Raw genomic sequence first — 21,431 nt, 5'->3', positions numbered from 1 at the left:
TTTTCAAGTAAGTGTACTAATATCAGTGCACTAGTAGTATACTTGTATGTGTACTATTCCAATACTTTTTGAGAGTAAACTTGACAACTTTTTAGTTCATAAAAGTATACATTAAATATACATTAATAGTAGTAGTACATTTTGAATTTGCCACCAGTTTAAATTATGTTTTTCTTTCTTTTTTTCTAGAACTGCAACTATACTAGTGAACTTATAGGTATATTGTTAGTTCACTAGTCATATACTTCTAACCCATTTTTAGTTTATGAAAGTACACTTTGAAGAATACTCTCAGTAAACTACTATTTTAATATTTTTTATACTGCAAGTATACTCGCAAGATTTCTTTAAGCTAACTACTTTTACCTTTACTATTTTATATATTATTTTTGCATTTTAAGTATTCACTGAAAAAAATTGTGTTGTTCAATACCAATTTTTACCCCCCCACCCCCATCCGAATTGTAAATTCGTTCATATGTGTGATGCCAGTGTTAGCTTATTTAACTCAGTCCTTTTGGTTTAGCAGAAATGTGATTGAAAAATTTCTAATATGAAATTATTATAATAATATGCCTGTCAAAGTTATTGACTTTTTGGGTATTTTTATTGAACACTCCAAATTGTGTGGCAGTGTGGCTCAGCATGGACAGATTTGACATGGGTTTCCTCTCGGTGACAAATTCATTCCTTAGTGGCAAATGATCTATAAAGTGTATATGGATATTATTGCACAGATCATTTGCTTTGGGGATAATTTGTTGTGAAATGTTTCAATTAATTTTGAGATCTCTGCCTTTTGATTGCAGAATTTGGCATTTTGGCAAATCTGAGCACAGACTGATCTTTTTCAATCTCTATAGTGGGACCTTTTTCTGGGGAGAAACATCTGAGAAACAGCTGTTAGCTATCTTTGTTATTGTCCATTAAATCTTATTGCTGCTAGGAGTTGAGCTATTGTAAGGGTTTCCGAAATGAATTTCTACGGGTTTATAGAAGGAATTGGCAAACTTTTTGTCATTAAGTGACTTATTTAATGCATTTATAATTGTATAACACGTTGTATTTAAGCATAATCATTTCACATCAATCACTTTCCAACTTGCTTATTTGAGGACTGACATAGAAATAGTGCAGCATTTTAAATATTTCTGAAGCGTTTTTTTTTAAAGCCTAATTTTGTTTATTTTCATAAATAACAGATTTCCATTGTGACCCTATTCTGAACCTGTTTGTGTACGTGAATGGTGTATTTTGCTCATCATGTCATTGTGAGTTGTGTGTGTGTGTGTGTGGAATGTTCAGGACTTTGTATACTTAGTTAAAAATCTGTAACACTGAGAGCGGTAATTTCTTTTTGTTCCTGAAATTTAAGATGAACAAATACATCAGATGAACCTATGTTTAATTTCTACAGTGAACAAATAGTGTTAAGGGCCGTACACACCGGGTGTCATGGCGGGGAACAGAACACAGGAAGCAATAGCAAGTAACTCAATTTATTAATGACCAAAACAATGACACGGGCGTGGAATGGTAGCGCAGGGACTTCGATGGCCAGAAGTGATGACAGGAACCGTGAAGTGGTGAAACACAGAAGACGGAATCCACACAACCCAAACGATAATCCACAACGAAACGACAATCCACGAAGAACACGAACACCGGACGAGCGGGATGACAGGACTGGAACACCGACACAGGAGACATCAAACAACGATCTGACAAAGAGGACAAAAACCGGTGAGTATAAATAGGGTGAGGAAATGGACTGCAGCTGGTGGTGATATGATGATCAGCTGGAGCGGATCAGGTAATGACATCACACTCACGCCCACAACGCACGTGCATTCATACCACAACATAAACACGAGACGAGAAGGAACCAGAGAATAGTATACCGTGACAGTACCCCTCCTCCTAAGAACGCCTCCTGGCGTTCTCAGACTCCCTTACCTGTCGATTGTAATCATCGATAAGGGAGTGATCCAGGATGTCTCTAGCAGGTACCCAACTTCTCTCCTCCGGACCGTAACCTTCCCAGTCCACCAAGTACTGGAATCCGCGTCCCCTCCGCCTAGAGTCCAGAATACGGTTGACCGAATAAGTGGTTTCCCCATCTACGAGTCGCGGCGGGGGGGGAACCGGGACTGGCGGATTAATGTGCGAATGAAACACGGGCTTAATTTTGGATACGTGGAAGACGGGATGAATCCTCCTGTACGCCGGAGGTAAATTGAGGCGGACTGCCACCGGACTAATGATCTTGGTGACAGTGAACGGGCCAATGAATTTGGGAGCAAGCTTATTGGAGACGGAGCGGAGAGGAATGTTTCTGGTAGAAAGCCACACTTTTTGACCGACGATGTATACGGGAGGCCTTGACCGGTGGCGATCGGCCTTGGCCTTGGTGCGCGCCCCCACCTGGAGTAGAGTCTCACGGGCTCTAGTCCAGGTACGGTGACACCTCTGGACGAAGGCGTGAGCAGAGGGGACCGCGACCTCGGATTCCAGACTGGGAAAAATAGGTGGCTGGTAACCTAAACTACACTCAAACGGAGAAAGGCCCGTGGACGACACCGGTAACGTGTTGTGGGCGTACTCCACCATGGATAGTTGTTGGCTCCATGAGGAAGGATTCTTGGAGACCAAGCACCGCAACATCCTTTCCAGATCTTGGTTGGCTCTCTCAGTTTGGCCATTGCTCTGGGGATGGAACCCTGAGGACAGACTAACCGTCGCACCCAGTAATCTACAAAATTCTCGCCAAAATTTGGACACAAACTGGGGTCCCCTGTCGGAGACCACGTCCATCGGGAGGCCATGTAAACGAAAGACGTGATCTACGACAGTCAACGCTGTCTCCTTAGCTGAGGGTAATTTGGGTAAGGGGATAAAGTGAGCCGCCTTCGAGAACCGGTCCACCACGGTCAAAACGACTGTGTTACCCTGGGAGGGCGGGAGGGCGGTAATAAAATCTAGCGCGATGTGGGACCAGGGTCTCGAAGGGACTGGCAGCGGTTGGAGTAACCCATCTGGAGGTCGATTAGAAGTCTTACCAGTGGCACAAACTGAGCAAGCCAAGACAAAACTGTGAATGTCACGAGCCATAAGTGGCCACCAAAATCGTTGCTTAACCAAGAAACTGGTTCGGTTGACTCCTGGATGACAAGCCACGTTGGAGCAATGACCCCACTGAATGACGTCGGACCGTAATTCCTCCGGCACAAATAAACGATTCGGTGGGCAACCGGGCGGAGGCGTTACCCCTTCTAAGGCCGACTTGACCTTCGATTCGACCTCCCATGTGAGTGTGGAAACAAATAGGGTTTCGGGTAAAATGCACTCGGGAGTAGACGGGCGTTCGGAAGGCTCAAAAATACGAGATAATGAATCGGGTTTGATGTTTTTAGAACCCGGGCGGTACGAGAGAGTAAAATCAAAACGGCCGAAAAAAAGTGCCCACCGAGCCTGCCTGGAGTTCAATCTTTTAGCCGTTCTAATGTATTCTAGATTCTTATGATCAGTCCAGACGATAAAAGGTACCCCTGACCCTTCTAACCAGTGACGCCACTCCTCCAACGCTACTTTGACTGCCAACAACTCCCTGTTACCGATGTCGTAATTACGTTCGGCTGGGGACAAGCGATGAGATAAAAACGCGCAGGGATGCATCTTGTCGTCTGTAGAAGAGCGTTGGGATAGCACTGCACCTACCCCCACCTCTGACGCATCAACCTCCACCACGAACTGACGTGAAGAATCAGGGGCAATAAGGATGGGGGCTGAAACAAAGCGGCCTTTCAGTTTGGCAAACACAGCTTCCGCTGTGTCTGTCCACCTGAACGCCGTTCTGGGGGAGGTCAAGGCAGTCAGAGGTGCGGCTAGTTGGCTGAAGTTGCGAATAAAACGCCGGTAGAAATTGGCGAAGCCCAGAAACCTCTGTAGGGCCTTACGGGAATCTGGGCTTGGCCACTCGACCACAGCCTTAACCTTTTCAGGATCCATACGCACTCCTTCAGACGAAATGATGTGCCCTAGGAAAGGAACAGACTGTGCATGAAATTCGCATTTCTCCGCCTTGACAAAAAGCCCATTCTCTAGCAACCTCTGAAGCACTCGTCGGACGTGCTGCACATGTTCCTGGAGAGAAGATGAAAAAATCAATATGTCATCCAGGTAGACATAAATGAACTGATCTATCATATCTCGCAGCACATCATTGACGAGTGCCTGGAAGACCGCAGGGGAGTTGGACAGCCCGAACGGCATGACCAAGTATTCAAAGTGCCCCCTGGGGGTGTTAAACGCAGTCTTCCACTCATCCCCCTTCCTAATGCGAACCAAATGATATGCGTTACGTAAGTCCAATTTCGTGAAGACGGAAGCTCCCTGTAACCTCTCGAAAGCTGAAGACATCAACGGCAAAGGATAAGTATTCTTTACCGTGATGTTGTTCAACCCCCGGTAATCGATACAAGGTCGCAGAGAACCATCCTTCTTCCCCACAAAAAAGAACCCCGCCCCCGCTGGAGAAGAGGAAGGGCGAATGAACTTGGTTGCTAGAGAATCAGAAATATATTTCTCCATGGCCTCCCTCTCAGGAACAGACAGTGAGTATAACTTGCCCTTGGGCGGAGACTTACCTGGCAGTAAATCTATGGCACAGTCATAGGGACGATGCGGAGGGAGAGAAGCAGCACGAGACTTACTAAACACTTCCTTCAGGTCCAGGTACTCCCTGGGCACGCTAGACAAATCCCCTGCTTCCTCCTGAAACATAAAAACAGGCACAGACGAACAAGCAGACACAAGACAGGACTTATGACATTCCTTGCTCCACTCCAGCACAGTTCTTTGCTGCCAGTCTATACGGGGGTTGTGGTGGATGAGCCAGGGGTGTCCAAGAACGATGGGTGCGAGGGGTGAATCCAGTATGTAAAAAAAAATAGTCTCAGTGTGGTTGCCAGATGTGATGAGGGTAATATCTTCAGTCGTGAGTGAAATAGTGGGAAGTTCTTGACCATTAAGTGCGTGTACTGCAATCCTGTGAGTGAGGGGCTTGAGGGGAATCTGAAACTTGAGTGCAAATGATTTGTCCATAAAATTACCTTCAGCCCCGGAGTCCAAAAGTGCTCTACAGTCGTGCTGGTGGACTGACCATCTTAGTCTTACCGGGAGGAGGGTAGATGTGGATGAGGTCTTCTTGGCGGAGATCCCACCCGATAGTAGCCTCATACTTACTATCGGGCTTGACCTTTTACCGGGCAGTTGTATGCGAAATGTCCCGTACCCCCGCAGTAGAGGCAAAGGCCCTGGGACCTCCGCCTTTCCCTCTCCTCCCGGGAAAGCCGAGCTCGCCCCACCTGCATGGGTTCGTGATCGTAGACGGGACTGACCGCGTCCCTGCCGCTGGACCTAGGACCCTCGGCTCCTTCCGGTGTGCGGGTGAACGACCCTCTTCGCTCGACTCGTGAGAGTCGAGCGTCCACCCGCAGTGCCAGCTCGATTAGTCCATTTAAAGATGTGGGGAGGTCCAGGGCGTAGATCTCCCTCTGGACGCGGTCAGCCAACCCATGCAGGAACATGTCCCACTGCGCCTCCTCGTTCCATCGACATTCGGCCGCCAGGGTCCGGAACTCGATGGAAAAGTCCGCAACCGACCTCTCTCCCTGATGCAGGTCGGCCAACACCCTGGCGGCCTCTCTCCCCGCGACGGCGCGGTCGAAAACTCGTCTGATTTCGGAGGAGAGTGTCTGGAACGAGGCGCAGCATGGGTCTTGGTTCTCCCACACCGCCGTTCCCCATAGCGCCGCCTTTCCCGTCAGAAGGGTCAGGACGAACGCTACCTTGGCCTGTTCAGTCTGAAAAGTTCTTGGTTGTAGCGCAAAATGCATCGAGCATCGTGTCAGAAAGGCTCTACAGTACCTGGACTCCCCGGAATAAGCCTCCGGAACCGGTAGGCGGGGCTCAGACTGGTGGTGGAACTCTGGTGGTGTGGGGGGAACGGCTGGTGCGGGTGGCGCAGTGGGAGCTCGCATTTGTTGGATCTGCTGGGTAAGCTCGGACACCTGCGCCACCAAAGATTGTACCGCACGACCCGTGTCATTCAAATTTCTCTCTTGGGAATCCATCCTACGTATGCTGTGCCGAATGAAGTCCTCCAACGAAGACGATGGTGCACTCGCTGCTTCCATGGTTTGGTCAGATCGTTCTGTCATGGCGGGGAACAGAACACAGGAAGCAATAGCAAGTAACTCAATTTATTAATGACCAAAACAATGACACGGGCGTGGAATGGTAGCGCAGGGACTTCGATGGCCAGAAGTGATGACAGGAACCGTGAAGTGGTGAAACACAGAAGACGGAATCCACACAACCCAAACGATAATCCACAACGAAACGACAATCCACGAAGAACACGAACACCGGACGAGCGGGATGACAGGACTGGAACACCGACACAGGAGACATCAAACAACGATCTGACAAAGAGGACAAAAACCGGTGAGTATAAATAGGGTGAGGAAATGGACTGCAGCTGGTGGTGATATGATGATCAGCTGGAGCGGATCAGGTAATGACATCACACTCACGCCCACAACGCACGTGCATTCATACCACAACATAAACACGAGACGAGAAGGAACCAGAGAATAGTATACCGTGACACCGGGACAAATATCGGCGCGCGTTATTCGCAGGCGTTTTTCAGCATTGTACACACCCAAGAGATGACGATGAGCTGAGTGAACATGCAAATTCATTCCCTGACATTAGATGGCGCTTAATGTAAAACAGAAATACCCCAGTACACAAGGTGGCGCTGCGCAACTTTACGCTTCTGACACTCGCTTGTCACTCAGAAGAAGAGAGCAGGTATTTACGCGCTTGTCAAAATCATACAAATAAAACATGGATATTTCAAGCACCAGTAGTTAATTAAGTGAAATGAAACTCACCATCAAGGCCCATTTGCTCTGCAATACCACAATACAACAGTTCTTTTTTATCAATATTTTTGTAGTCACTGTCACGTTTGTCATACAGTTCCTATGTTCCGACACCAACGAGACCAGAAACTCTACATTGCCTTGCATCTTCCTCGTCTTCTTCCCGACACTACACGTGAGCAAAAGTGACAATCTTATTGGTCGGATAGTTTTTGACGTGGCGTGTCGAAGCAAAAAAACAAACCCGAGGCGTTTTTTAAAAAATGCCGCTTTTACGCGTGTCGGTGTGCACACTCACATTTGCGCCCTTTGTTTAATCACGAGGCGTTAAACGTCGGCGAATATCGCGCGAAATTTGTCCCGGTGTTCACAGACCTTTATTTTACGTTTAGGCAGCTTTCAGGATAAATGTACCGTGTAAGTGTGAGTACCAAGCAGCATCTCCAGGTGCACCCTTGAAACCAGACCAAAAAAGATGTGCACCCCTGTTTATAGCTACTAACTTAGTATCACTGTGTGACTATGAGGAATGATCACCAGAAAATGTAGATGCTGGAGTGAAGGAAATGTATCTAAATTAAATACATGCACATCTCTCACTATTGCTCACGTGCCCGTGATGCTTGCACACGTACCATAGGTTCCCGACCCCGGGTTTATACCAGAAACTGATGTGTTGTGTCAAACAATGTCACAAACTTGCATTAAAATTGCCTTTTGATTGACTAGATGAAAACAAAATGACAACATAGAGGTTAACGGGTTTAATGTCACAGGAAACAGTCAGTTAATTGACATTTGTGGCATTTCAGAATTTCCACATCTTCATTTTTTGTCCCTTTGATCATGCAGAATGACAGTATTCTGAGTCAGAAAATGAAAAAGGGAAATGTCTGCTCCATGCATCTAAACTCCCTCACTGTTGCATCACTCAGTGTTTCTGAAGATGGACTTGCTGTCAAACTGTTTCAAATTTTGGAACATATTTACAGATTTTAAATTAGAACGTATGCACAAATTCGCCCACCTTAATTAATTTTTTTTTTTTTTTAAGTTGGTCAGTCAGCTATAAAAAGAGGAGCTTTATTTACTGTTAATTGTCTATGTATGTTTAAATAAATGTGTCATGAAGACAAGTATTGTGCCAAATTAGATGGTTCACTCTAGTTTACAGCATTAGCTTGGGAGAGATTTTTTTTCTCCTTAAGAAAAAAAAACTATCGGCATCGGCAGTTATCCGGAATAATTGGTTATCAGTAGCAGTGGAGAAATGTAGTATCGGTGCATCTCTAATCATTATGTCAGATAAAGTGGTTTAACTTACATGTGCATTAGGGCTTCAAGATCCTCCCTCCCAGAGTAAGTTTACTTTTGTCAATAAACAAAATAAATTCAAGGCAAAAGGTCAAATTCATTAAACTGAGTATAGTGTGAGTTTTTATTTTCTCAGTGACCGATCAGAATGCATTAAATGCTACAAATGCTAGTTGTGTGAGTCAGGCAGCCAAGGATCAAAGCTGTCATGAATGAAAGGAGAGAAAGTGTGAGAGGAGATTGCTGGGAGGGCTGAATACAGAGCGCTGAATGTCAGTCCTTACATGAAAGTTTAATGCCCTCAGGTTTGCCTCTGAAGCCGTCATTGTGCTGCTGAAGAAAGGAAAGTGTTATTAATAGGCTGTGAGCAAACATGATGCAGGTTTGCACTTACATTTAAAAAAAAAAAGTACTGAAAGATGAGTTGAGAGACCTTATCACTGTTATAGGAAGCAGATACTTCCATCGACTGTACAGGAGTGACAGAAATTAACTTTTCAATGATATTTGCCCTCTTAAAATAATTGAAGGAACTTATTTTCTATTGTTTCATTTTTCTGACCTTATTAAATTAACGTGTTATTTTGTCTTTATAATTCTTTACTTTTAATAAATAAGTCCAAATAACACCATATGGCTGAAATCAGATCAAATTAAATCAGTAGCAACATAGTCTGTCTTTGCAATGCAAAGGTGGCACAGCAGCTGCATCTGAAGTGGCATTTAGATACAGTATCTGCACAAGCTGTTTAATGCAGCTCAGAGGTGGTGTGAATGCATTTACAATTGCATAATTAATGTTATGAGATAATAACAAATGTTGACTATAGAAAGTAAAAGTATAAAATAATATATAAAGTAAAGCTGACATTAAGTGGCAGCACGTAATTGAAAAGCCACGTTAAATGAGTAGGTCATCGGCTCATTTATTCAACCAGTTCATTCAAAATGGCTGTTTTGTTCAGGAATGAAGAAAGTAACTGTCTTTATGAATGGGTCATTGAATCATTCACTCAACCAATTTGTTCAAAAACGGAGATTCGTTTAGTAACGAAACACCACTGTGTATTGAATTTTGGTGTTTTTTTTTGCAACTAGTTTTCGACCCTGCTATATCTATTCACTGACTTTGCATAAGACCATTCGTAATGGTGCCTTGTTTTAATATTTGATAATATCAGTGGGGGTTTTTTTGTTTAGTTTGTGTATACATTTTCTCCTATGGAAAGTTTTGTAAGCTAGGCTACATTTCCTAGTGCTTACACACACCTTGCCTGAGTAACCTGACAAACGTTGGCTTTGTAATCTTGTTTCCAGGCAGATACTGGTTGCTAGTTTTGTATGCAGTAGACTACACATCAGTTGATGAATAGTTTACTCATATATCACAATACAGTTCGGTTTTGTCTTATTTTCTCATCTTCCAGGATGTTTTGTTCTCCAAATCTGTGATTAAAAAGCTGAATGATTTCAGTCTAGGGTTGTTGAGTTCAGGACGCAGCAGTGCAGTGTCTTCTATAGCTTTGCAACTGGATTTAATTGCCCCTTCACCTCCAGATATGACTCTATATGGAAGTGCACTGTTACACATAGAATTGGAAAATTAATACAACTAGGGTTTATTTTAAAAAAAAGTTTTGATTGACCCAGTATCATTGTTTCCAGCAGTCAAAATATTCATGTTTATAATTAGATGGCAAGTAATGGAAGGTAACTTAGGCTTTGGGGTAGTTTCTCTCCCATTTGCTGAATGGATTGCCGGTTTAATTAGACTTTTTATTCTCTCAATTGCTCTTTTATGAGTTTAGATGCAATATTTGCTGTTCCGGGGGAGGTTGTATAAATTGTCTTAGGCAGTTTAGATGCTTTTTAGACAGACATGTAACATTGCATTTACATTTATGCTTTTAGCAAACACTATTATCCAAAGTGACTTATGCAACAGAGGAATATAATCAGTTCATCAAAGAGTCGACAATATTCATAGTATACAATTCCAGGTTTATTAGAAATCTAGATTCGGATTAAAAGTTGTCCTTGTCTCAGATTTTCTACTGGGGGAGCATTAAACTAAAGTGTTCGCAGTTACTTATTTACAAAGTTACTTATAGTTAGTAGAATGTCTAAAGTGGACTATTGAAATGCAGTGTTACCCAAAAACTATTAATCTATTTGTAGGAGGAATGTAATATAAATTATATAATTTAATGTTAACAAACAGAATTGAGCGCAAATGCAGCAGTGCATTTAGGTTCCTGGCTGGACAAAATGTTTAGGGAAAATTTGGTAGTAATGGCAGTTGGATTTCGACAGACTGTAAGAATCCCACAGCTGTTTTGGTTCAACGGATTTACATTATTGTTTGTACAAAATATATTGTTTCCCAAAACATATAGATTAATACATAGATTATAATAAGAAGAGTAAATTGAGTGTGCAATGCTTTTAAACACATTCAATTGGTAAATCTCACAAAACTTAAGAACATTTCTGGGTTACTTCGCACTTCAAAATCAAAATCAAGAAAATATTGTGTAATTTTTTTTATTTTATTATTATTTTATATTCATATTCGTTGTCAGTGTACTGTAGCGGCTGCTGTCCTGGGTCTTTTGATGGCATAGTGTACTCATTAGGCCTGGGGTAGTGAAGTCCTACCCTTAAAAATGTGCTGTTGCCCTTTGTGGGCCGTAATGTTTGAATTATTCTATTATTATCACATAAAAATGTTGCAGTGCAAAACATCTTAATGGTCCTCAAATGGCCTTCATTTCCCAATGGGCAAAATATAATATCTTTTTTTTGTTTTGTGCAAAATGATGCATACTCCTGAGAGGTTTTGCGAGAGTTACCCAAAATGTATTCAATATGAAATAGATCTCAAGAAGAAACAAAATTGCTTTTAACAAACTTCTGAAGTCACTCAAGTGTTTTAGGAGTGCAGAAGTCTCCAAATTGGTATTGTTGATCAAGGCTGGTTTGTAATGCAGAAATAGCAGGTTTTCGGCAACAAAGACCTCTGGCACTTCTGAAAACGTAATGCATCTCCTATTTTTCTATGAAATGTTTCACAAGTACTTCAAAGCATTCCGGAGCATTTTCAGATATTAAAATGCATCTTTCTCAGATTTGTGGGAAGCTGTTCTACCCATCAGCCACTGCAGCTTTCTGACCTTGAATGATCTGCATTCTGTTTGGCATAAACATGCGTACACACACAGAGACGAGCTTTCAGGTATACGCTCTCTCGCTTCCTGTCTTTCATCATAAATTGACATTTCCGTTGGAAGGAAAGAATAGAGAACAAGTAACAGAAAAAGACAAAAACGACAATGCTAAAGGATCCATTTTAAGATTGATCAAAAATAATTGTAAAATCACTGAAGCTAATTAAAAACCCATTTGCAAGCAAAATGTCACTCTTCTGAGCGATTTGTTGGCTGTGCAGACTGGTAGATCTCACAGATGTTTGAGTTCAGCACTCTAAATGAAATCCAGCTGAATGTAAAACCAATCACAAACAAAAGCCTAATGGAAAAGAAAGCCGCAGTGCTCAGTGAGTATTCAGCTTCAGCGATAAGTCAAAGCGCTACGTGTGTTTAAAAAGCTCAGACAAGTTATGAAATATCGCTCACTGTGAGCAACCCTCTCCAACTTCGGCACTGTTTCCATGGAAATACACACATGTACAAACAATGCTCAAGCACAAAGAACTCAATGGGGTTATTTGACACCGCTTTCGGCCAATGAAAATCTGACCTGAACGCTACAGGCCTGAAGGAGCGTGCGGTCAGTGCTCATAAACTAAAGGTAGCTCTGACTGAGCTGGAAGCAACACAGGTTCCCAGTCCACTAACATCTCTAATGTAAAAGCTCTTATTGGCTCTGTGTTGATTTAGAGCTCATGCACCATGAACGGTGGAGCGAGTGAATTTAGTGAAGCAGAATTCATGACCTGACTCATGAAATTATGTTTTACATTACACAAAATAAATTGTGACTGGTGCATTCCTATAGAAAACTCTCCGTCATGATGCTATGCGGTGGCTAAGGGTTTTCACCGTGTTGCTAAGGGTGTTTGATAAGGCATTGATATGCAGTTATTAAGGTGTTCTGAGTGGTTGCTAGGGCATTGCTGTGCAGGATGTTCCGAATTCTTAAGTACATTGCTATGTTATTGCTCAGGTGTTCTGGGTGGCTCAATTTCTAACAGAGCCCACCCCTAATCTCTGTGATATTCTGGTCTTTAGATATGGATTAAGTCCTTCCTTCATTGTAAATCTAAAGGATTTGTTTCAGCGGTGTTACCAGTTGATAAATGAATGCTGCATAGTTTGAGGTACCATTCATGTCTGTAGCGCAAATGTGTGCTATTGTGAATCTGAAAACATTTCTATTATATAAAGCCCTGTAAAAATAAAGGTGTTTGACTTGATTTTAACTTAGTGATACAGGTTTGTTTATTGATTTATCCTAAGTATGAGAAATAATAATAGGGATGCTTGCCTTATTAAAAACCACTAATTAACACTATGATGAAAGCAATAATGACAACAGGTGTGCAGTGACAAAATTTAATGCGATGGCAAAGCAAGGTTTTGTGTCATCCTGTAGGTGAACTTTTTAAAAACACTGCTATGATATAAGTGGTTGGGTTATGTGTCTCAACCTAGCATTCCAGATACACTACATGGACAAAACTATTGGGACACCTGACCATTACGCCAACAGGGACTTTAATGACATGGAGTTAGTCCCCCTTTGCTGCTATAACAACTAACACTCTTCTGGGAAGGCTTTTCACAAGATTTCGTAAAATTTCACAAGATTTTCGAGAGTAGAACATTTGTGATGTCAGGCATGGCTCGTAATCTCCGTGTCAATTCACCCCATTTAGTTTGGTTGGGTTGAAGTCAGGCCTCCAGTTCATCCACACCAAACTCATCCAACCATGTCTTTATGGACCTTGCTTTATGCACTGGGTCACAGTCATGCTGCAATAAAGAAGGGTCTTCCCCAAACTGTTCCCACAAAGGTGGATGCATAGAATTGTCCAAAATGGCTTAATATGCTGAAGCTTTAAGAGTTCCTTTCACAACCCCTGAAAAACAACCCCACACCATAATCCCCCCTCCACCAAACTTTACACTTGGCACAATGCAGTCAGGCAAGTACCGTTCTCCTGGCAACCACCAAACCTAGACTCGACAATTGGATAGCCAGACAGAGAAGTGTGATTCATCACTCTACAGAACACATTTTCACTGCTCCAGAGTCCAGTCGCGCCATATTTTACACCACTCCATCCAACGCTTGCCATTGTACTTGGTGATGTGAGGCTTGTATAGCCAGCAGCCATATCACCCTGTAGCCCAAGACTGGTTGCCCACTGAAGCTAAGCAGGGTTGAGCCTGGTTAGTACCTGGATGGGAGACTCCTGAGAAAACCAGGTTGCTGCAGGAATAGCTGTTAGTGAGGCCAGCAGGGGGCGCTAAACCTGTGTTCTGTGTGGGTCCTAAAGCCCCAGTGTAGTGACAGGGACACTATACTGTCAAAAAGCACCGTCCTTCGGATGAGACATTAAACCAAGGTCCTGACTCTCTGTGGTCATTAAAAATCCCAGGATGTCCTTCGAAAAAGAGTAGGGGTTTAACCCCGGCATCCTGGCCAAATTTGCCCCTTGGCCTCTGTCCATCACGGCCTCCTCATCATCCCCATGTCATGATTGGCTTCATCACTGTCTCCTCTCCACCGGTAAGCTGGTGTGTGGTGGGCGTTCTGGCACAATATGGCTGCCGTCGCATCATCCAGGTGATGTGCACATCGGTGGTGGTTGAGGAGATTCCTCCTTCCATATGTGAAGCACTTTGAGTACCCAGAAAAGCACTATATACAAATGATTATTATTATTGTATGCAGCATCTTGGCCATGAAAACCCACTCCTTGAAGCTCCCGCCGCACAGTTCTTGTGCTGATATTAATGGAAGTTTCTTCAGCTATGGAATCAGCAGTGTGTTGGTAATTTGGCATTAATACCATTTACAGTTGACCATGAAATATCTAGCAGGGATGAAATGTTGCAAACTGAAAAGATGGCATCCTATCACAATATCACGCTTGAATTCACTGAGCTCTTCAGAACGACCTAAAATCTTTGTAAATGCAGAGAATGGGTGCTTGATTTTATACATTTGTGGCAATGGGTCTGATTGAAACACCTGAATTAAATTATTAAGAAGTGTGTCCCAATACTTTTGTCTATATACGTAGTGTAGATGTGAATAACAGCCGGTAATATTGTTGCTACATGGAAGATCGGAAATGAAATGCTTACAAAACAAAACTGGCTCAATAGGGAGGTCATTACAAATTGTATTGTTAGTATAATTCAAGTAAAACTTTTAATTGAATAATATACATGATTTTAAATAATGTTTATTTGATATGTCTAATCAAATCTAATGCCTTAAGGTGCAGTCATATTTACCATTGCTCTTTGAAATTTTGCAGACAAAATTATTTCAGTCCATGCACACTGTGCAAAAGCAGAAAAAAACATGATGCAACCAGTTTCAAGACTTTTTTGAGTATACTCAACTTATGTAATAAAACAAATTCTGTATCAACTTAACAATTAAAGTTGGTCTGTGCTTTCATCAAACATAATATATATACAAGTTTTATGAATTCTTAGGCTTAGAATTCTTATTAAGCTTAGAATTAACATTACATTATAGTGATGATAAACTTTCAGAATTTATCTAACTTAAAATATCAGGAAACTGTACATTTTAGTTATTTCTATACAACAAAACAAGTATATGAGTAATTCTACAATATAGGGTACATTTCATGTCCATTGATGATAATTATATTTTGTTCCAATTTATCATATCATGTTTTATCCATCAACCAGTTTCAGTTTGCTTGAAATCATTTATATTACAGTCTTTGAAGTTTCTGTTTTTGAAATGAGTCGGTCTCGAGTTCAAAATAATGAATCTAAACATTTTGAAGTAAACATTATCTATAATAAATCTATTTCTAAAATCCTAAACACAATCTAAATCTTTCACTGCTTTAAAGCGGGTAATATCTGCATTATCAGATGACTTTTCTATTTTATGAAAGTGAGTGATATCTTTATTGTTAAATTAGCTGATTTGCATTAAAGCATGAGAGTGACTGACATGCTTTTTCGTTTGACTCTCGGTGTGATTCGATCTTTCTGCGATGTGATGGCCTCGGTCTGGACAAGCCTTAATTTGGCTGAACTGACAAGGTTTTCAAAGCTCAGAGAATTTAAGCAAAAACTAAAACGTTGGAAAAGCAAAAATAGTTTGTACGTACATGATGCTTTGATGCATGAGAAGAAGTGTTGTTTCTATGCCGGGCTCCTGCTGTGAACAGGCTGGCTCTCATTGGTTCATTAGGACTGTGAATATGCAGGCGGTGAGCAGCGTGGGGGTGGGCAAGCGCTTATCTCTCTCTCTGCTGAAGCTCCCCTGGCATGACAAATCTTCCTGAATCTCGCTGGTATAGAAGGATCTGTTCACACCAGCTTCCTGTAGTCTAAACCAGATATCTGCATTCTCATTGCCAAGATCAGCTGTCTCAGAAATTGCTTATTTGTTGCTCATGCATCACACAGTTAACACAATGTTAAAGGGATTGATCAACTAAAAATGAAAATTGTCATCATTTAGGCTACTCACCTTCGTGTTGTTCCAAATCTGCATTATATATTTAATATATAATATAGTCTCATAAATAATTGTAACCACAGTCAAAATACATTATAACATTAGCAGATTCCTTGTTACTGATGAAATTGGTTGTTTGAAATGTTTTTAATGCAATGTACTTTCCAAAGGTGTAACAATGAATAGATATGTATTATAATGCATTATAACTGTGTACTTTTTCATGAGACCATACAATGCATAACAAAACATAATTTTTGCATTAAAATACTTTTATAATGCATTGTATAAAAAAAATGCTTTATGTAAAGTATTATCACATTTCTTTGTTCTGTGAAACACAAAATGTTGTTTTGAGAAATGTTGGTGTCCAAAAATGACTTTCATTGTGTAGATAAAAAAACACTAAAACATTTTCTTCAAATATTAATCAAATATAATTGTGATTTTTTTTTGCAAATGTGTCTGCAATTATTTAAAATTATTAAATTGCTATTTTATATTATATTATATTATATTATATTATATTATATTATATTATATTATATTATATTATATTATATTATATTATATTATATTATATTATATTATATTATATTATATTGAGGTGCATGACATCTTGCTTGAGGTGATTTTTCACTCACTGCAAGCCCTATCAGACGTACATCAGACATGTTTCAGAACACAATGTGTTGTCCCTCCTCAGGAAGAGCCTTACGTGATGTTCAAGAAGTCGGATAAGCCGCTGTACGGGAACGATCGTTTCGAGGGCTTCTGCATTGACCTGCTGCGAGAGCTGGCTGCTATCCTGGGCTTCTCCTACGAGCTGCGACTAGTGGAGGACGGCAAGTACGGAGCACAGGAGGAAAGCACGGGCCAGTGGAACGGCATGGTCCGAGAACTGATGGACCACGTGAGTCAGGCTTCACCATCCAACACTGTTTTGATTGCACTCAGTTTGGCTCTTTTCCCACACATCTTTCCGTACAACCCTGCAAGGTTGAGCAAAATTGGCTCCCTTTCAAATCATAAATGTGAATATACAGGATATAGACTTGGCCAACCCCAAAGATGTTGAACTGGAATTCAACATCAGTGCCACATAATCCTTCAGAAATCACTCTAATATGATGATCTGGTGCTCAAGAAACATTTCTGATCACTATTATCAATGTTGAAAACATTTTTGTGGGAAACATGATAAATTGTTTTCAGGATTCTTTGATTAATAGAAAATTCAATAAACGGCATTTGCAATATAAATCTTTAGTAACACTATAAATTAATATTAATAATTAATAATATTTACTGACACTTTTGATGCATTTAATGTACCCTCACTGAATGAAAGAAGTATTAATTTCTGTAAGAAAAAAAATATCTCACCCCAAACATGTCTATAGTGTGCTCTTGAAACTTAATTAATATTTCTGGACAGACCCCATATGTTTTGTGTATGATAACACGTTTTATCATGTTCGTTTCAATCGTTGTTTCAATTTCAATTACATTATTAAAAAATTTGACTTAATTCTTCATTAAATTCAGGATGGTACACAATCCGGACACACTTCCACCCTGCTGCAGAAGGGACGTGTCAAGATTATACAATACAACGAGATGCTTTCAGTGTAGAGAGGAAACCGATATGAAAATAAGATTAACAGTGTGTGTGTGTGTGTGTGTGTGTGTGTGTGTGTGTGTGTGTGTGTGTGTGTGTGTGTGTGTGTGTGTGTGTGTGTGTGTGTGTGTGTGTGTGTCTGTGTGCAGCAGATGGCGATAAAATAAAACTCAAGCACATACTGCCGAGAGGACACAAAGTGAAAAATCTGGCATTAGTTTTCCCCCTATAGAGCTTATTAAGCACACACACTTTTACAAACACACACATACACACAGGAGCAAACACTGCCCTTCGATATCCTCATTAGACTCCTCTAAGACTGCGATAGGAATAAACACATTTCTGAGAAAGCAGCATTTTCTGCACACCCTGTGTTCAATAGCAGTATCCGTTATATATCAGACATCTCTCTTAGTCACTGCTCCTCAATTGGCCACGGTCGGATCGTCTGGTGTGAAAGTGTGTGTGTTGTCTTAACATTCCCCGGCAAACCCCCCCAAAAGACGAGAGCAGGACAGACTGTAATTGGCCTTGACAAGCTTTCAGAGCAGTCTGGAGTTTGCAGTTTGCCAGTACATTGATGTGCTAGAGATAAAAATATCTTGTCAAAGGACTTTAGAAGAAAAAGAAAAAAAGAAGGTAGCGAGACAACATCTGCTCACTTCTGGCATTAATTTGCCCCTTCTGGGAATAATTATAGACAATCCAATAATTCTAGACAGAAGCCTTTATTTTGAGTGAAATTATACCAATTCTACCAGTAAAAGCAGTGAAATTGAACTAAATGTCAGTTTTAGCGTGTCAGCGTTCAGACAGCGGGCCCTGCATCAGTTCTGGAGGAGGAATAACGCCTTTACCGTGTCACAAGAATTATCACATCGAAATTGTACTGGGTGTAATCTCACATTCACAATTACACTGTAGTCAAACTATAAAACCTCAGCACTGGGCTTAGACATGTGTCATTGAAATGTTAAGCCTCTTAAATATGTTTGAAGGTTTGAAACTATTATTAAAAGAGAGTATATAGTGCAGAACAGGATACTTTGAAGATTTTTTGTCATTTGATTACTTTCTTTTTTATTTGGAGCTTGATAGATGCTTACCTGAAAGTTACAAGTTTACAAAAAATGTCTGGGATCAGTGTAAAAATAACTTCACAGTTAAAGCAAATACTCAATAAGTTATGTTTCATTCTAGAAACCACAATTTTAAACTTTATATACTTTTTTAAAAGAAATTAATATTTTTTAATGAGCAAGGATACAGTAAAAGGATAGTTCACCAAAAAATTAAAATGTCGTTCCAAACCAGAAAGTCTTTTTCTCATCTTCAGAACACAAATAAAGATATTTTTGATGAAAACTCTGGGATTCCTGTCCCTCCATTGACAGTCTACACAACTGCGACTTTCAATTTTCAAAATATTAATCACCAACACGTGTTCAGGAGAGCATCACTACGCATGCATGTTGTGTTGACACGGGAGCAGATGTTGTCTGATTAATATTTTGTAAATAAAGCACTCGCGTCACTTCATAAAATTAGGTTAAACCAGTGGAGTCACATGTATTACTGAAATGATGTCTTTACTACCTTTCTGGGACTTGAAAGTGGTAGTTGCATAGACTGTCAATGGAGAGACAGTCTATCTTAAAAATATCTTAATTTGTGTTCCAAAGATGAACGGAAATCTTAAGGGTTTGGAAAGACATGAGGGCGAGTAATTAATGACAGAAATTTCATTTTTGGGTGAACTAACCCTTTAAATAGATCAAAAGTAAGAGTAAATATATTTGTAATGTTACTAAAGACTTCTGTTTCAAATAAATGCTGTTCTTTTCATCAAAGAATCCTGATGCATCACCATTTCCACAAAAATCTGAATCAGCACAACCGTTTCCAACACTGATAACAATCATAAATGTTTCTTGAGCAGCAAATCATCATATTAGAGTGATTTCTGCAGGATCATGTGACACTGAAGACTGGAGTAATGATGCTTTTTGAAATTACATTTTGAAATAGATTACAATAGAAAACTTATAATAATATTATAGTTATAATATTTCACAATATTAATGTTGTTATTGTATTCAAATAATGCAGCTTTTTGCGACCATAAGAGATTTAGTTAAAAACATTTTTAAAAAATCTCACCAACCCCCAACTTTTGAATGGTAGTGCATATGAGTACACCTCTGAAAAGCTACATTGTTGCTTTTGACAACCATTATCAAGATGTTATGGCATGTTTACACTGGACATGAGTGAAGCATCACATCTGTATCTCTCCCATTATAAACAATTAAGCCTGCGATGGAAGCAAAACAGACTATAGTGTTGGATTTTTAAAATTGTGCTGTGAACATAAACAGTACAGCAGCATCTCTACCAGTTGACACATCTCAACCCTTACATTGTATATACAGTCTTACTCCTTATTGATATGCTAAGAAGACATGGTTTTGATTATTGCGGCTGTGGTTGTCACAGTGATGACAACATCACACAGGCATGTTGAGTAGTGTTTGTGTAGGCAGGACCGATGCCAGGCATAAGTAAACTAGGCGCTTGCCTAGAGCGTCATCATCTGCCTTCCGAGGAAGTATTTAATGGAAATAAACCTCATAAGTAACGGATCTGGAACACTTTCCATATGCCACACTTTTAGGCTAAAATGATCAGCATAATTATAGTGCCTTGTACGGTTTGCAACATTATTTGCATTGGGAGTGTGCCTATTATGCCTTAAAATGCTTGTCTTGCAGATTTCTGATTTACAGTGTCTCAATTTGTCCCGCAGTATAATTTGCATGTAATGACTACATAGACGCCACATCTCTTTAAAGGGGTGGTAAAATGGCATTTTCACAAGATGTAAAATAAATATCTGATGTCCCCGGAGTGTGTGCGTGTGTGTGTGTGAAGTTTTAGCACAAAATACCCCACAGATATTTTTATATCGCATGTTAAAGTTGACACTTTTTGAGGGTTTGCAAAAACTCACCGTTTTGTGCCTGGCCCTTTAAATGCAAATGAGCTGCCTCAGAGGGCGGGGTTTCAAGAGCTCTTGTGCGATTACCTCAGGCAGACACACTAAAATGACAGAAACTGTTCTGCCTTTAATGTTAAAACGGAGTCAGAAAAGATGGAGAGACTCAAGAAGAAGTGACAACATGTAGAATGCAACAGGACGTCTCTGAATGGTTAGTTGATGAATTTATGTTGCTGATGTGGAGTTAACTATCTTCAATTAGGATATTCTATCATGTTAATCTATAAATCGCTCGTATAGGAACTGTTGTGAGATGCACACAGAGTGACTTTTTATTGCATGTGAAAAGAAGGATGCTAAAGTTTGAGCTGACTCACAAATGTACTCTTATACAACAACTTTTCCTCTTCTCAACATGGACTGCGTGTTCCGGGGGCGGGGTTTATGTACATTTTAGGGTTTCTGATGTCACTAAACCCGGGAGGAATGACGTGTAGTCCCTACCAGCCGTTTGTTGTAGTCCTGTTCTTTAAAAGCAAATATCTCCCTTTGCTTTGAACTTTGAGCGTTGTAACTTTGCAGATGTTGTTTATGCTCAAACAGCAACATTACACACTAGCTAAAGTTAGAAAAGTGAAATCATACTTTACCACCCCTTTAAGTATAGACGGTTCTGTTGTTTACAATGGGAGTGATCTAGTTTGGGGTGTGTCATGTTGCATCATTGATGTGTATACACAGTTTAGTCCTCAATGATTAATTATGGGGTTTCAATTGTATTATTAGTAATGAAATGTAAAAAAACAAAACAAAAAAAAATAAAAAATAAATAAAATAA

At 40.5% G+C, this 21,431-nt stretch overlaps 1 protein-coding gene across 3 annotated transcripts in view; it reads left to right on the top strand.

The window, feature by feature from the left end:
- The window catches only part of grik2 (glutamate receptor, ionotropic, kainate 2), a 285,837-nt gene that overhangs the window by 187,804 nt on the left and 76,602 nt on the right, over nt 1-21,431 (top strand). For all 3 annotated transcript variants that reach the window (XM_077206044.1, XM_077206033.1, XM_077206055.1), the window contains one exon: nt 16,678-16,884. In XM_077206044.1, coding sequence (XP_077062159.1) covers nt 16,678-16,884 — 207 coding nt within the window. The remainder of the gene's footprint in view (nt 1-16,677; nt 16,885-21,431) is intronic.

This window comes from Siphateles boraxobius, unplaced genomic scaffold, assembly GCF_051911475.1.
Source record: "Siphateles boraxobius isolate OS27281-9 unplaced genomic scaffold, OSU_SipBor_1 12, whole genome shotgun sequence".
NCBI lineage: Eukaryota > Metazoa > Chordata > Actinopteri > Cypriniformes > Leuciscidae > Siphateles > Siphateles boraxobius.
This window is presented reverse-complemented; position numbering and strand designations above follow the sequence as displayed.